This window comes from Scatophagus argus, chromosome 14 (assembly GCF_020382885.2).
Source record: "Scatophagus argus isolate fScaArg1 chromosome 14, fScaArg1.pri, whole genome shotgun sequence".
Taxonomy (NCBI): Eukaryota; Metazoa; Chordata; class Actinopteri; family Scatophagidae; genus Scatophagus; species Scatophagus argus.
This window is the reverse complement of record NC_058506.1, coordinates 22,430,077-22,442,778: the sequence shown is the minus strand read 5'-3', so window position 1 is coordinate 22,442,778 and position 12,702 is coordinate 22,430,077. Positions and strand designations below refer to the sequence as shown.

The 12,702-nt window shown below is 46.7% G+C and overlaps 1 protein-coding gene across 1 annotated transcript; it reads right to left on the bottom strand.

Annotated features, from left to right (window-relative positions):
* dacha (dachshund a) lies at positions 1–11,921 on the bottom strand. Its single transcript, XM_046410529.1, has 12 exons — positions 11,207–11,921; positions 6,958–7,067; positions 3,476–3,613; positions 3,263–3,397; positions 3,026–3,180; positions 2,516–2,660; positions 2,249–2,296; positions 1,423–1,580; positions 1,192–1,339; positions 977–1,102; positions 827–877; positions 1–76 (listed from the first exon to the last, which is right to left on the bottom strand). The coding sequence occupies exons 1-12, from the start codon at positions 11,716–11,718 to the stop codon at positions 39–41; spliced, it is 1,764 nt and encodes a 587-aa protein (XP_046266485.1). The 5' UTR covers positions 11,719–11,921; the 3' UTR covers positions 1–38.
* Positions 11,922–12,702: the final 781 nt, after the last annotated feature.

Genomic DNA, 12,702 nt, shown 5'->3' with positions numbered 1-12,702 from the left:
CCTCCTCCTCCTCCTCCGTCAGCTGAGTGATGGGGCTCTCAGAAGAGCAGCGGAGGTTTGATGAACGGTCGGTTCTCTGCAGAAACACGTTTCAGACGAGAGAAGCAACAAAACCACGATTTCACACTTCAGCCGAAATGTTTCTGTAAGCTTCAACATATAAACATAAACAACACAACAACAAACAAACGTACCGACACAACAACACGTCTGCTCTGATGGATGAACCTCATTATCACATCACTGGAAACACACACACACACTGCATTTAAGTGTGTGTGTGTGTGTTTGTGTGTGCGTGTTCAGTTCTGCAGTGTAGTTTGTGATTGTTTTTCCTGATTCAATTTCACAGTCCAGACACACACACACACACACACACACACACACACACACACACAGTGAACAGTATTTAAACAGAAACTGTGTGTGTGTGTTTAAGTTAATGTCTGTTTTCGTTACAGAATAATCCGATAATTATTTTCACATTGAATTTGTTTCATCTATGAATTCTTCTTGGTCTTCAAATATTTTGTTTTGTTCAAAACAGGAAGTTTGTTTGTTTGTTTGTTTGTTGAGAAACAGACGCCGTGAGAGAAAAACAAGGTGGAATATTTGGGGAAAAAGAAGAAGAAAAATAGTGCTTTTTATGAGACAAAGTTTAAATATGGTAAAGTGTAAGTGCAACAGAGACTCAGGAACACTTTGCTCTGTTTTTATTAGAGCTGAAGGTCACCTGGCGGGCCTCCACACCTGAGGCTCACGGACGAGCAGACAGACAGCCGATCGGTTACGAGTCGCTGTGTGCGATGAAGCTGCTGTTACCTACCAGAGTTTTCCTGCTCTTTGTTCTCCACTTCGCTCTCAGGATTCGCTGCATCTGAAGAACACAAACGTGTGAATCCATCGTTAGTCTGCCAGCACTTCCTGTGCTCTCAGTAAATGAGGGTGTGGGTCAGCAGTGTGGGCGCTCCGTCACCTGTGAGGCCGTCCGAGTGCTTCAGCGCTCGCTCCACCTGCTCCCTCCTCCTCGACTCAAAGTCCAGCGCCTCCTGCAGCTTCCTCTTCGCCTTCTTCTCCCTCTTCAGCCTCCTCTGAATCGACACTGACACGGACAGGAAACAGAAACGTGACGCGGTTCAGTTAACGGATAAGCTGTGCACTGACCGCCACGCGGCTTTGAGGCCGTCTCACCTCGGGTCTGCAGCTCGGAGCTCAGCTGTCTCTGCAGCGTGTGTCGGGCGTCTCGCTCTTTCTCCAGCTCCAGTTTTAACTCTTTCCTCTCCATCTGGTTTTGTTTGTCCTGCGAGCGAGCGCTCTGCACCGCCACCTTCAGGAGACCCTGAGATCAAGCAGTCAAAGTCAGTGTACTGATGGTTCGCCGAGACAAACTGATGGACTGAATCTCGTCTCTGATCTGCTCACCTGGATGTTGGTCAGCAGCGTCTCCATGGACGACAGACCCTCAGCCAATAGGAGTGGAGTGAAGGCGGGGTTTGCATGGTTGACTGACAGCGGTTGAGAAGTGAGTGGCAGCTTCTCATAGGTCGGGTTGAGGAGGGGGAGGGGCAACAGGCCATCATCTGCAAACAGACAGAGTTGACTTCACGTATGTTTGTGTTTCAGCCAGTGAGAAGACAACCTCTTGATGGCTGTCAGAGTGTGTGGGCTGGTGTATGTCTGTCTGTGAGCAGCAGACTGAGGTTTACACCTTGGCAGGGAGGACATGTTGTCTGGTCTGAAGACCTGCACAGCCTGACACAGATGTCATACACGTTTCTGGTCACGTTTGTGCAGACCTCAGGTCCTGATTTTCAGGCAGTCCTGGATACTCCACCTTACTGCAGCCTGGACGGTCACCTTGACTCACATTGCAGGTGATAAATGATGCTGTGAGGATCTAAAATAAAATCTGATCCATTCCACCATTTTCTATCGCTCGTCCCAAGCCGAGTCGCGTGGCAGCAGACCAGACGAGGCAGCTCAGGTGATGAGTTTCTAGGAGTGTGGGACTGATAGGAGACTTCAGGGAAGGGTGAGCGCATGTTTCTCTGACATCACTTCTCCATCCTCCAAACAGAAATAAGATCACTGGATCACATGAGGAGTGATGGAAGAGGAATGTTAACAGACAGGGGCTCGGTGTGTGTGTGTGTGCGCTCATAAATTAAAAATCAGAAAACTCGAGTCAAAACGCCTGCGGAGGCGTCACAGTGAAACCATCTGCTCTCACAGCCACTCGGTCTCTTACCTTTTTCTTTCAACACCTTTTTGTTTTCTCGCTCTGCAGTCTCACCATCTGTGGAGTTCAATACCATACAAAAGTTATTTCACTTTCACCAATCTGATTATTTTGAGTGTTTGTGTCTTGTGAACCTGAAGGGTACCAACCACCTTTTGGTGCACCTGAAGGCAGCAGCTTTCTGTCCAGCCATCATGTTAACCAACCTGAAGCTGAACTCTACCTGTTTTCTCCTCTGACAAAACTTATAAAAACATTGCGTGTGTGTGAGCTGACCCAGATCCGGTGTGTGTGCTGGAAGAGGAGGTGATGAAGAGGATGATGAAGATGTTCTGGAAGGTGATTGGCTGGTTGGTTCTTGGGGGCGGAGCTCATCATCGCTGGGGGAGGGACAGGGGGAGGGGCTTCCTGAAGGAGACTCCTGAAGATTACAGCCCAACATTAGCACTGCGGTATTGACTTAGCATTAGCACAGCTAATGCTGTGTTTGTCAGGATTAGCATTTTTAATATAATCAGAACTAGTGCAGCTAATATCAATGCTGGTAGCATTTAAACAGTTAGATTTTTGTTAGCATTCACCATGTTATCATTGGCACACAGAACACTGGCACCGTTAGCTTTAGCTGTGTTAGCCACAACACCGTTAATGCTGATGCTGTCATCATTAGAACTGTTAGCAGCAGTCTAGCATTAACTCAGTGTTAGCATTAGAACTTTTAATGTTAGCGCTATTATGGAGTAAGTACTGTTAGCATCAGTGTTAGCAGTATTAGCCTGCAGTCACCTTGCTTTCTTCTCTCTGAACCTGTGACACAGCGGCCATGTTTGCCAAACTGCTCAGCTGACTCATCTGGTTCATCGCCAAGGCGACGCTGGCTGGGGGCAGGCCCACAGGGAGGAGTGGGTGTGGCATGACCATAAAAGGAAGGTCTGACAGACCTGGGGAGGTGGAGTCACAGAGACAGAAGGATGATAAAAGATGCTAAAAAAATCATCCAATCAGAGGAGAGCTGTGACTCACGGTTGGCCAATAGCGTGCTGTGTTGCTGCAGAGTGTTGAGGTGGAGAGACGCTGAACTGGGAGGAGGCGCTCCGACCGAGGACGGAGCAGAAGAGAGAAGGTGCTGCTCCTTCTCCCAGGATCCTTCGCTGCCTCCTGCATGTGGTGGAAGGAGACACAGTCATTTCATGATGCCACTCAGGGTCAGGTGACGCTGATGATGTCATGACGTACCTGTGTCATCGTTCTCTGACGGAGATGTTGTCCTCTCACTGTTGTGATGTCGCTGCTGGTCGCTGTTGCCATGGAAACTCATCATCATCCTCATCTTTTGCAGTTTCAGAGCCTCAGCCATTGCTGCCGCAGTCAGGCCTACAGACAGAAGACAAAACAAGACACCTGACGCAGGTAAGATGCTGACACATCACCTGACCGAACTGTAGTAGATGCTGGTTTGTCATACGCCCTCCTGAAGTTATGGTCTCACATGTTCCAAACGTTTGCAGCAAACAGAAACGTTCTGCATACGTTCTGCATACGTTCTGCGTGAGCTGTGGATGTGTGGTTCTCTTTGCACACGTTTTGGTTCGCATGCATGTTTGTAACACACATCATATACCAAACGAGCTTCCTGTTTATCCTCCCTTGTTTCATGTTTTAATCCTCAGAGATGAAGATGAAGGTAAATGTTCCAAATGTTTTGTGGAAGTTGGTGACTGATCAATAATTAATAACACTGGCAGCCTGAAAGTCTCCAGTGACTGTCGCCGTCTCTCGACCACCTCTCTCTCCCTGCAGCCACTTGGCCCAATTAATCGCCTCCTCTAATTAATTCAATTAGTATTAACGAGGGACTGCTGCTAACGAACGGACAGCGACCCCCCAAACCCTGCGGCTTGCTGAAAAACCTCCTGATGAACGAAAACACAGAAAGACAAAGAAAGTTTTTATCTTTTTGTTCTCGTGCTTCCCTGCAGGAGATTCTGGTTTTCTTCTTCTCAGATTTCAGCTTGTGAAAGTGGAACATTTAGTGTCAGGAGACAGTGAAGCTGACTTCAGATCAGCTGCGCGCTTCATCTGCGTGTGTCCAGGATGGGTTTAGTTCAGCATCACGACTGGAAGCAGCGGAAAACAGCTGAAACTCTGTGTTCACTCAGCATGTGGAGCGCTGTGGTAACACGTTGTAAACACGTTGTAAACACGTTGTAAACACGTTGTAAACACGTTGTTGTCCAGCCTGTGGTTCACAGTGTAACATTGCTGCACCCATCAGAGCTCAATTAATACTGACGGGTTCTTCGATAAAAGACCGAAAGGAACAGAAAGGAAACGGCTGGAAAGAAACAGAAGAAATTTTTGTGTACTTGTGTACTTGAGTGTAGTATCAGTACTGATGAAACAACTACAGCTCCAGTGCAGGGCGCAGTATGTCAGCGTGAATGTTGTTCCTTCCCATCTTTAAAGGTGTTAAGTTATTTCCTCTCACAACTCGCAGGTCAGAGTTAAGACACAGAAACTTTAGGTCTTCTTTACTGATAAGACGCATTTAAAAATAAAAACAAGTTTCAGGCGTCGGGCTAATTTCTCAACGCTGAGAGTCGATTACAGGAAGCGTTCAGCTGGTGAAAACAGGAGATACTGAGACGCACCGGAGCGATTTCATAATCAGCACACACACACACACACACACACAGTAAATAAACACATGTCACTTTGATAAATTCATCTTGTTTGCTGTCTAAACGGTCTCGACTGCCACTGAACGGGGCCCAGAACAGAACCAAATCGCTTTTATTTCCTTCAGAACGTGCAGACACATTCATCAGAGGGGAGAACCTCAGACACGTTCTGTTATCGCCGTCACCTCCATTTCATACATGAGGCTTCCTGCTGCTGAGGAGGCTTCAGCCTGAACGAGACGCCGCAGTGCGCCGATCCAACCATCAGTCACTGCCTGCTGCACGCCGTTTCTGTTCAACTCAGGTACAGTACTGCAGTAAAAGTACTTTGTTACCCCCCCCCACACTGCGTGGACGTTTCAGAACAACAAGACTTTATCTTCACTTTGCACTCAACCTTTACATCATTTAATTAACTGTGTGTGTGCGTGTGTGTGTGTGTGTGTGTGCACAGAGTTAATTTTCTTTTCCCTTTGATCTCTCCGTCTCTGACCTCGGTCAAATAATGTGGCAGTTTGAGTATTTTTAATAAAAGGCCGAGTGTGTTTGGGTGTGTGTGCTGTTTCATTAAGCTGTCAGATCTGTCAGGGAGGTGACGGAGGTGAAAGGTTCGGTATGTGGTTCCTCCTCTCCGTGACCACCGGAGCGTCTCTGCTGGATTAAAACTCTGCTGAGCAGAGACTTGAAAAGCCTCCACTGTTCTCGTCGGCGTTCGTGGTCGAAGCGGTTCAGACGGGCCTTCACAGGTGACACGCTCGCTGGGATTTAAATGACCGGCTAAAGAACAGGAACTGTCCTCAAAGCTCCCAGGAAGCAGCGTCTCTGAGTCACGTGACGTGGAGCTACAGCAGCTCCAGGTGCACTCGCTCATCCGTTCACCTGAACTGAACTAACAGAAACGACTGATTCACTGCATCGGCTTCCAGGATTAAAACGTCTCCTAAGAATTTATTGCTCTAACGTGTTTGAAAGTCAGCGTGAACATCAGGTGTGCTCACCTGGCTGATGTTCAGGTGTTCCACACTTTGACTTGCATTGTGCATTTCTGTAAAATTTAAGTTAAAATCTCTTAAATTTACACCATCGTGAAACAAACGTGTCTCACCAGCCATAAAGAACTACAGCGCTGTCCCTTCGTTAGCACCTTTGTAACTGTGCTGTCTGTACTCTCAAAGCTGACTGATACCCACTCAGTTCAACGTCTCGTGTTGGCTTTAAGGTTCACGTGTTTTTTCCATGCGAGAGCGTGACGGAGCAGAAAGTCTCCGAAGCAGAGCGGGTTCAAGCACCAGGAGCCCAAATGACTTTCTGTCGTTAGCAAACTCCACCTGTTCATGAAGACATCACGTGTTGGAGGAGTAACTCTGTACGCTGGATTATAACACAGGATTATCATGAATGTGCTTTTGTGTGAGCAGATTTTGCCCTGAATTCGGCCTGTCAGGCAGATCTGACTCCTGACCAGCCTGTTTATTTAGTGAAGCAGTAATATTTAACGCTACAGAGCTGCAGACTTCTGTCTGTCATCACACACATCTACTGTACACACCGTGTCCCTGTGTGTGTGTGTGTGTGTGTGTGTGTGTGTGATTAGAGCTATAATTAGTATGCTTAATTAGCAGATGTCAAAATGACTGACAGATTGGAGTCTGACCCGAAGCACTCGTGTGTGTGTGTGTGTGTGTGTGTGTGTGTGTGTGTGTGTGCAGCTATGGGCGAAAAGTGTCAAGATATTTCATCTCGTCTCCAGAAGCTGTAGAGAAAAGCAGCTTAAGAAGATCGTATAAACGCGTGGGTGGAGGTCGGTAGTGATTCTTCTTCTCCTCTCTGACGAGGAGCCACAGTGACATCAGAGGCAGACGCCTGGCTCTGATTGGACTGTTGCCTGAGCCCTGAACTCAACCTTTTCTTAATATCTTAGTGTCTGACTGAAAACAAGCTGAGCCTGACAGAAACACTTGAAACAGAAGAGGCGGTTCGATGCATCTTTAAACCTGGAGCAACGTGACGGTCTGTTGCCTCGTTTGCGTGACTCACCTGTTTGTGACAGCAGGGCGGGGCTTATCAGTCCGTGTGGGAGGAGTCTGGAGCCGTCAGTCATCGCGGACACGCCCAGGGTGCGCTTCGGAGGACGACCTGGTCGAGAGCTGAACAAGAGACAGAACATTCAGAGCACAGCGGGACGGTCCTTTAAATAAAACTGCTGAGCAGCTGAAAAGCCTGGAGAGGAAGTAGTTAGGCGGGATTCCACCTTAAATCGACTGCATCAATTATTAAACAGTCCTGGCCTTTCCTCCTCCTCCTCGCTGCTCAGTATTAATATTCCAGGTTAATCTCATGTTTTAACTTCATGAATTAGTCTGTTTCATCTCCTCTCGCTCTCCTGAAGGCCTTTCAAATCCAGTGTCGATCGTCCCTGGGGAAGGTTTTAAGAGACGCACCGAGTGTGAGGGAGACGCCGTTAAAACACCTAAACATCACGTCACGTATTTAAAATATGTCAATGTAAATGTAAAAACATCAGAAAGTCCAGTAACATAATAAGAGCTGAACCGCTCGCGTCAGATACACCAGGAAAACCAGCAAAGAAGTCACAGAATTATTAACAAATAATCAGGTTTAAGTCAATACTAAATAAATTAATAAAACAATTATGGTGTAAATATGAATCAAATGAATTCTAACTGAGAAGAAGCAGTTTCAGAAAGTGACGAGTTCTGTCAAAAAGACAAAAAATAAAGCCGTGGAAAACTGACTGACCACAGAAAGTTGTTATGTTATGGAGCATCACTTCCTGCCGCACAGAAAACCTTCACGTTAACGACACGTCTGAAAGCGGCTGACGTCACATGGACAGCAGATCGATGATGACGATCACTGTGTCATCACAGTGGAGGACGACGTCACACGTTCAGCAGTCGGAACCAATCAGATCACTCCAAAATGGCCCTAAAAGCTGCGCTTGTGACTGACAGTTGCCATGGTTACCACACCTGCCGAAACCACCACCTCAACTGTACACACAGACACAGTGTGAGAGTCCTGAGGGTATCCACAGGTCAGCGTTTGATTGACAGGACGGGCACAACACACACACACACACACACACACAAACAGAGTAAATTAAATTCCGGAGTGATGCGTGTGTGTGTGTGTGTGTGCGTGTTGGGGGGTTCCCACATTTTATTAAACTGGGACAAAATGTCCTTTATGTTGCATACACACACACAGGTGAGAGTGTGTGTGTGTATGAGTGTGTGTGTCCCGGTGTAACCAGTTAAATGAACCATAAACGACAGAATGTGTTAAAGTTAAACTGGAACACACAAACACAAACAGGAAATGAAATAATTGTTGCTGTTCCTCCAGAATGAAGACGATGCAGCTAAGCCAAGCAAACATGACAATAAATGATGTTACCGAAGACGTGACTGTCGATCAGCTGATAAACTAATCAGCCGATCAATCGCTGATGAGACACTCGTTAGCTGCAGCCCTGAGCGGTCGCAGTATTACAGTACGACAGCAGCTTCGTATGCAGTACTGTGTACTACAACACGCATACATGTCACGTATCGTGACTCCACTTCTGTGTGAGTGTGTGTGTGTGACCTTCCTAACACAAGGTCACACACACACCAGTAAATCGTGAAGACAATATGGTTGCCCTTGACAACATGTGATGGACAGCTTCAGTCCCTGTCGCACAGCTGAGTGATGAAGACGTGTTGGTGTAGCATGTAGCTGCTGCTGCAAACACCACATCTGCTACACCTGTTCAACAAGCAACATACAGCACGTCAGTCACACACACACACACACACACACACACATCATCAGTTTAATAAGACTGATGAGATTAAAGCTGATTAACACAAACATCCTGTTCACATTAAAGCTGTGACTTCTTCACTGTCAGTCCTGGTTTTACACTCGTATCACACACACACACACACACACACACACACACACACACACACACTCTTCTTTGTTAATTCCATAATTAGTTGATGCTCATTTACATAATTTGATCATAAGAGAGAAAAACATTTTGATCCACATTCGGCAGTAATCTACCTAAATGTGATTAAACACACACACGCACACAGAGTTAATGCACACCTGAGGCGACACAAGCGCTCGTTTCAAGCGACAAAGTGCGTGTGTGTGCGCGCGCTGTGTATGTGTGTGTGTGTGTGTGTGAACAGTAAAGCTGAGATGTGGACTGCGGTGGATCTGTGGTCTTCACACCCAATCAGTGATCCTGATCCTGATTGGGTGATCAGTGATCCTGATCTCACTGTGAGGCTCACCCGTCCAAACAGTTTCAGGTTTAAAACAGTCAGCCTACACAGCAAATTTAGGACCAGAGTGAGACGCAACACAACTACAAACCAGCCAATCAGAACACAGCTAGTGACCAAATCGAGGAAGGTGACATGTCCCCGAAGCCGCAGCACCACAGAAAGGTAACATCGACATACGAGGCCTTTCACCAACATCCACAAGAGTTATGATAAAGGTGAGTGATGAGGGGGCGGGGCTTCACAGGTGAGTCAGGTTACAATGAAATCGTTTGAACATATGACAGATTCATGATTCATGCTGAAGTGTGTGTGTGTGTGTGTGTGTGTGTGTGTGTGCGCCTCGGGCTTTGCTACTGGCAACATGTTTGTCCATATGGCACACACACACACACACACACACACACTGAGCTTCCTGTCTGTTCTCTCAACCAAACACATCAAATCATTTTTCACATGTTTGATGTTTTCCATCCTGATATCTGCAATAAGAACATTACAGCACATTAACTGGCACATATTTTAATAATCAATACATTCTGTCATTGATGACCAAACATCCTCTGCTGTCACCTTTTAAGATTCACCGTTTGGTGTTTTTCAGCAGATTTCTTTGGATCATATTCAGCTATAAGAAAGACATTCAGATCCCCCCCACACACACACACGCAGAGTATATAGATACGCATACATTATTATTATTAATAATAATAATAATAATAGAGACAACCAATTCATTGATAAATTTAGGGGAAATTAACGGGCAGCTGTTAGTAACACCAACAGTTTTCTGATGTTTTACGGACTGAATGACGGATCAGTCGAGAAACACTCAGTGTTTGGTTAAAGTTCGATTATGAGGTGAATAATGAAGGAAACGTTGATGACAGATTATTTGTTTTAAAGTTCACAAGAGCAAACGTGAGGAGGCGTGAGCCCGAACGGGACACACAGACAGGTGAAAACGCTGTCACACACTCAGCTCAGACTTTTATTTTCCATCCGTTAATGTTGAGGTTAATGTGTCTGAGCTGCAGTGAAGAACCCACTGAAACAAAGCAGAACCTGAGTGACTGTTAATGACACGAGTCCTGTCTTCTGTCTCGGTGGACCGAATCGCTTTGTCTCCTGCTGGTCCACTTTCTGACAAAACAATCCAGCCGCTGACAGGCAGAATAATCAACACATTGATCACAGGTGAAGGTGGATGTTCAGTCGCACAACAAAATCTGAGAAAAGCAGAAAATCTCCACATTTTTCATGTTTGTGATCACAGGTTGTACACACAGTACACACCTTATGTACTCTACTGTGTACTGCACTCTTCACTCCTGAATACAAATACCCTTACATGCAGTTAACACACCATGTTAAACTGCCGGACGTCTTCTGCACAAACATTTGTGCGACTCTCTTCTGAAGGCAAATGTGTTATAATGTATTATGATGCATTATAATGTTTAATGACGTGTTATAACGTATGTAGCCCTTTGATGTCACCTCTTCTTATTTCATCATCTGTGTTTTCCTCTCAGTCTGCTGCTGTGACATGAATTTACCGTCAGAGATCAATAAAATGTATGTGACGGAGGAAACTCCATTAATGATTTTTACTGATTCGTTTTCTATGGATCAATTAATAGTTTGGTTCTACAGTCCGACAATCCGCTGAGGTCTTCTGGGTTGTTTGTGGAAAAGTGTGGGTTTGCGCGTGGAGGTTTTAAGTTTAACCATTAAACAGACCAGTTTAACCGGGTTTTAAACTCAGCGCGCACGTGTGACATTTAAAAGTCGGATTTAGTATCCAGATCTTCACGCTAAACGCTGAGAAATTAAAGTATGAGGCTCCAATTTAAAACGTGATATTCGTGTAAATGTGGTGAGTCAGTGAGTTTTATGTGTTTTAATGGTTTACATGAGTCTCTAAGCGGCACCTCATCCAAACTTTTCCCCCTGAACGTGCTCCGCGTGTGTCGGCCCACCTGGCGTTGGTGCAGTCCCGGTACAGCGTCTCGAAGTCGGCCCTGGTGATGAGCTTGCAGCGGTTGACTCCGGGCTGGATGGCGCCGAGCCCCCGCAGGACGCGCACCTGCTCCACGGTGCAGACCACGGGGCTGATGTCCAGCCGCTTCAGCTTGGTGTAGACGGTGTGCAGTCCGCCCACCAGGTGCTTCAGGAACAGCTCGAACACCTGCGGCAGGCAGATCAGCTCCACGCCGTTCACCGTGAACGAAGCCACCTTCATGCCGTGAACTTCTACCATCTTACACTCGGTGTGCGGAGGAGCAGCAGCGCCGCCGCCGCCGCTCGTCCCGTTCGCGCTCACCGGGACTCTGCCGCTCCCGCCGCTCAGGAAAGCTCCGGCCAGGCGAGCCGCGGGGAGGCGCGGCGAGCCGGCCGGGTTGGGAGCGCTGTAGGGCGGTTCGGAATGAAAGAGAGAGTCGGTGGGCGGGGTGGAGGTCCGGGACAGAGACGTGTTGGAGGAGCCCGCCATGTTCGAGCAGGAAACGAGAAGAAGAAAAGTGAGTTTATCTTCAGTATCTCTTCTTTAGTTCCTTTTTCATGTGTGATTTTCTCGCAGTCTGTCGTTGTCTGTTCCCGCCACCAGCACTGAGGACCCCCCGCTCTCTCTCTGACTCTACCCCGCTCTGTCTGAAGGTCTCTCTACCTCCCTCTGCCAGCTGTCCACCTGCCTCTCTCTCTCTCTCTCTCTCTCTCTCTCTCTCTCTCTCTCTCTCTCTCTCTCTCTCCCGCTGCGTCCCATCAGGAGCCAATCAGAACCCAGCCAATCAGGTGTCTGGCTCGCACACGGACAGGCCTCCCATTGGCTGACAGGACGTGTGTGTGGTGATGTGCTGATGAGTTGACGGTTGAATGATGGACGACTGACTTTGTACTCAAACAAGACAATAAAAGTAAAGAAAACAACAAAGAGAATAAATTTAATGATCACCTCAGCTACACGGCTACGTGTTAGTGGACGTACCTGTCAGAGTTACGTCCACCTGTGCGAATCATTTAACATCGTTAAACAGAAGTCTCGCTCTGAAGACTCGTGAGAGGTGAGTTGATGCAGGAAGTCGATGGTGGGAACACGAGTCAGAGTTTATTTTTTTTATCATTCCTATTTTCTCTTCCACTTAATTAATTATTTAGAATCGAACACACTTTAAATGTGTACACATGTGGGCTGTTATTGTTTGTTTACAAGCATTTTCCAGTTTTTATGTAAGTTATTTTGCATTTAAATTAGCTGAAGTCTTTCTGACTGCAGTCTGGCTCACTTCTGTTCAGAAGCAACAGCTGAGCTGTTTTCCTGCAGAGATAATAACTTCATATTTTTTAATCACCGCACGCAGAGGAGAGACTGATGGTGCCGAGTCAAACTCCACCTCATACATCAGCTGAGTTTCAAATTAAAAGCGCAGCATCAAATTAAAAGCATCAAATTAACCTTTACAGAGCTGAGCAGATTAAA

Excerpts from the sequence above, each read along its gene's own strand:
- dacha (XM_046410529.1), bottom strand. The coding sequence starts at position 11,718 with ATGGCGGGCTCCTCCAACACGTCTCTGTCCCGGACCTCCACCCCGCCC. Across the intron at positions 7,068-11,206 it reads CGGGACTGCACCAACGCCAG|CTCTCGACCAGGTCGTCCTC; the intron begins GTGGGCCGACAC and ends TCTCTTGTTCAG. Across the intron at positions 1,340-1,422 it reads CGCTGCTGACCAACATCCAG|GGTCTCCTGAAGGTGGCGGT; the intron begins GTGAGCAGATCA and ends GCTTGATCTCAG.